The 4,342-nt window shown below is 40.1% G+C and overlaps 1 protein-coding gene across 2 annotated transcripts in view; it reads left to right on the top strand.

The window, feature by feature from the left end:
- efemp1 (EGF containing fibulin extracellular matrix protein 1) overlaps positions 1-4,342 on the top strand; it is a 25,086-nt gene that overhangs the window by 16,806 nt on the left and 3,938 nt on the right. For both annotated transcript variants that reach the window (XM_010768495.1, XM_010768496.1), the window contains exons 5-7: positions 3,122-3,244; positions 3,594-3,713; positions 4,081-4,200. In XM_010768495.1, coding sequence (XP_010766797.1) covers positions 3,122-3,244; positions 3,594-3,713; positions 4,081-4,200 — 363 coding nt within the window. The remainder of the gene's footprint in view (positions 1-3,121; positions 3,245-3,593; positions 3,714-4,080; positions 4,201-4,342) is intronic.

The following is a 4,342-nucleotide window of genomic DNA, read 5'->3' as shown; positions in this document are numbered from 1 at the left end:
TGCTACCTATCTGATTGGTCATTCATCTTATCCAAGAAAGTAATTGCTTACCCTTAATAGATTGATCACTTTTGTCACTTAAAAAAAAAAAAAAACTTAAATCATAAAAAGACAAATGTACCTTCTGTTGGGCCTTGGAGCTTTAGACCAGACACTACAGGGAGTTGTTTAAGTCACCGTGATCTCACACATTTGTTCGTGGATTAGGTTTTAATCCTCAAATTTGGGTTTTTGTGAGCACCAGTACCAGACAACACTGCGTGGTATCCCCTTGTCAGTCACAATTTTGCCACGCCCTAAAGCTTCTTTATAATCATTAGCGAAGTATGGTAATTGTTGTTATAGACTTCTATACAATCTGTCTACCTTTTGCAACTCCTGCTGGCATTTCAGCATTAGCTTTTTTTACTTTTCAATCCCGGAAGTTACCTTACCTATGCTGTAGAATGCAACGTTTTATTAGTTTATCAGTTCGGTGACAGTTTTTTGTGTCACTAAAACCATAACATTTCACCCACATCTCAGTTGTTGTCTGCTTCTTGGCACTTTGAAACCCGACATCATCCCACAGGACTGATCAGGAACCGGGAGCCTGTAACTTGTCTGAATATATTGCCAGAAGGCAGGGCATTTCCAGTCTCAATGAATCACCAAATACCTCCAGTAAATAGGCGTGTTTGTGATTCACACTAAGTGCTTGATCCTGGCTTCAACTATATGTTAACATTTATTCACATTTTTAATTGGTTCTGCAGGACTTCACCTCCAGTTTCTTCTCTGACAAGCACCTCACTCTGTTTTTCTATAAAGGGTTAGCTAGTGGTTTATCTTGTTGGCTTCTTTAGCTACCAAACAAGCTAGCTAATACTCTGACTTCTGTATTGTTGGTTTCTCCCATTACTGTTCTGTGTGTTCAAACTACAGTAGGCCTACAGCTCAAACAATTGTTGTTTCGTTAAGTTGTTTCACCTCATTGTGTTTAGTATGGCAGTTTCAGTTACTTGCTAGCTAACCCGAGGATGCTATACCGTTAACTGAATGAAGGACGTTAGACAGTATTGATTTTGCCACCCAGATAGATGCAACCTTTAATAATAAGCCAAATCCAATCTCAAGCTAATCATCCACATCCAGGTTTAGTGTATCTCCTGATCTAAGAGGCTGAATCTGGATGCTCCAGGTTCCTCGCCAGCAGTTAGACTCTCCATTGCACCAGGGCTTTTTTAACAGCATCTCTTTATGCTCTTTGGTCAGTATGTGATACTGCTGGAGTCCAAGCGTTCAGTATCTCATTTGGTGCTGTTTACGTTTGCACTTTCCCAGATGCCTATCAAGGCACATCAGAGCGTTAGAGTTTCCAGAACAAAAGGGCTTTTATCTTTGTCTGTCACTAAGCGGGTCACTGAGCAACAAGCCTCTTCTTTGCATTCCTCCCTGAATGCAATTTGCACCTGTTGTCTCTCACGTGCAGTTTTTAGATGAGCCCTGCTTTTGTCCCTAATGTACTAAGTTCATCTTATCACTGTGCCCCCATAGTCTAACACATTTTAGCCCTCTTTCATTTCCTACCTTTAAGAAGTGAACACAACTTGCCTGTCTACCTTTTAGTTTAAAAGGCCCATCTGCAGCAAATCAAGCCAATTTCTCAACAGCACCAGTCCTACTGGATGGTGGAAGTTTTAGGACTGGCAAATGGGTCATTTGAGGAACTGAGGGAATGGCGAGATAAATCAATCAAACTTTATTTGTATGGATTTCATAAGGATTAGCGCAGTAGTGCAAGTGCTTCACAGATAACTGACAAGATGGAACACTGAACGAACAGTGAAAACAACAGAAAATCAACATATTGGGACCAGTTTTTGCGCTATAACTAAAATAATTATGTTAAAGATATTATTTAACAATCTTAATGCATTAAGAAAAGTTGTTTAACAATATCCCATAATGGGAATAAAATCTATGAAATCATGCAAACATAATGTCTGTCGAAGCAGGACCGAGTCTAGTACTATTGTCAGGTTTTTCTGACTATTGTTAGGCTATGCATTTGTCGATTCATAATGCAGTTATAATACCCCCCCTCCTCCTTTCCTGTGTGTGGTATTGAGGATAACTGTCTGTCATGCTGATGCCCACTGGCTGTCTGCATATGATGGGCTGTGTCAGACCACCCAGGAGGACGGCTGCTCAGGGATGAGAGTATAAAATAAGGGTGTATTTGTAGTGTGTGTGTGTAGGGGGGACGGAAGATTGAAGTTAAGTTAATGGGGGTGAGGGGGGGTTTATGGTGAGACTTTTTTTTGGGCTCTGACTCCAAACAAACCAAAATGAAGAATGTGTTCAAGATAAAAAGATGAATATTTCCACTGCTGTGTGGCCCAAACTGGAAAATTCAAATGTCTGCTGAAAGCGATTAAATATCAACTGTTTGTACAGTTAAAAAAAAAAACGTTGAAACCTTTACTGTAGTTGGTAACTTTTGATTTGGCTTTTCTAAAATCTTGCTTATTACTTAATTGGTCAACAATGAATCTGTTGTTTACATCAGAGATATTGTATGCTTGTAAAATGGTTTGACCTGATTTAAGAAATGTAGCATCTTTCATTTTTGCGTTCAAGCTTCTTCTTCAAGTTCTTCTGCAAACATCAAACTTTTACTTATCATGTTATGTAACTTTCCAAAGATGGGGTGTCGGATAGAAAGTGGATCTGTGTGCTTTTGGGTTGATGAAAGTCTGATGAGAGGGGAGGCGTTATGGTAGAAAGCATAGGACTTATCAGTTGAGCTGTCTCTCTCACACACACACACTCACACTCTCACCCCCTTCAAAGAGCTGTCCTGTTAGCAGGAGATATGATCTGTGTTTTCCCCTTTACCCGGAGCCTCTGAATAAAAGCCCTCTTTATTTAATCGCCTACTCTCTGTGTGAACATGTGTGTGATGTGATGGTGTCAGTGATCACAGAATTGTTTTACTGTCTGTGGAGTTCACACATCGCAGATCACAGAGTTCAGATAGTCCAGACATGTTGCCTTGCTTTGTCTGCCACATGTTCCTGCGTACAGTAGGCATTAACTTGGCTTCCTCTCACTGTGTGTGTTTGTGTGTTTATTGCAGACATAGATGAATGTGCGACAGGCAGACACACTTGTGGTCCTGAACAGACGTGCTACAACACCAGAGGCTCCTACACCTGCCAGTGTCCTCAAGGCTACCAGAAGAATGGAGACCACTGTATTGGTGAGTTGTTGTCGCAAAACACTCTCCTCTGCAGGTGAAACGACAGAAAAACAATCACCAACTATCTTGACTAATGAGATGATTTCCTGCTTTTTTATCATTCTATCTGGATATCTCTGGGGTTTTAACTGCCAAAAACATGCAAGGACTTGAGAAGCATTATTCACATAACAAGCAGATAAATCGATTGTGAAAATCAGTCTTTTGGCCATATGACTAAAACTGGTGTCAAGCCTTTGAAAATGATGTTGTCTAGTCTTTTATCAACTTATTTAAAAAATTTGCTTTTTGAATTGTGTCTTACCACTCACATTTTCATGAATTTGTGTGTGTTTGTTTTTCCTTGCAGACAGAGATGAGTGCGCCCTGACTAACTACTGCATGCACAGATGTGTGAATACACTGGGCTCATACTACTGTGAGTGCAACGCAGGTCACAAGTTGGCCAGCAACAACCACAGCTGTGTTGGTAAGTCATTAAAAAGTAATGTGTGTACTCGTTTTTTATTGTGTACAACATTACGTTGTAAAAAAAATGTCTTTCAATGCCTTGTTATTCAGAGGAAGCTTGCGTGTTGCCAGATCTTCAATGCAAATGTTTATTAAGAGTTTATTATAATAAAGTGCTATACTGTTAACAAATAATCAAATAAAATGGTAAACTGACATCTGATGAGCAACTGCAACTACTTAATGATACAAATATAAGTAAATTGATTATTTCACACCCACTCGTATTCGCTATGCAAGCCAAGAGCCTTGAAGAGCTTCAGATAGTCAACAATAAAACTACAATATTAAGTTCCATGCATGTAAAACATCTGCTTTTGTTTCAGATGTGAATGAGTGTGATGTGGAGAATCCCTGTCAGCACCACTGCTACAACCTGATTGGTTCCTTCCTCTGCCAGTGTGACCAGGGCTACGATCTGGCTGCAGACAAAGTCTCCTGCCAAGGTGGACTCACACACACACACACACACACACACACACACACACACACACACACACACACACACACACACACACACACACACACACACACACACACACACACACACACACACACACATATATACTTTACATAAATAGATAAACA

The sequence above is a fragment of the Notothenia coriiceps genome, unplaced genomic scaffold, assembly GCF_000735185.1.
Source record: "Notothenia coriiceps isolate Sejong01 unplaced genomic scaffold, NC01 NC01_scaffold00005785, whole genome shotgun sequence".
NCBI lineage: Eukaryota > Metazoa > Chordata > Actinopteri > Perciformes > Nototheniidae > Notothenia > Notothenia coriiceps.
This window is presented reverse-complemented; position numbering and strand designations above follow the sequence as displayed.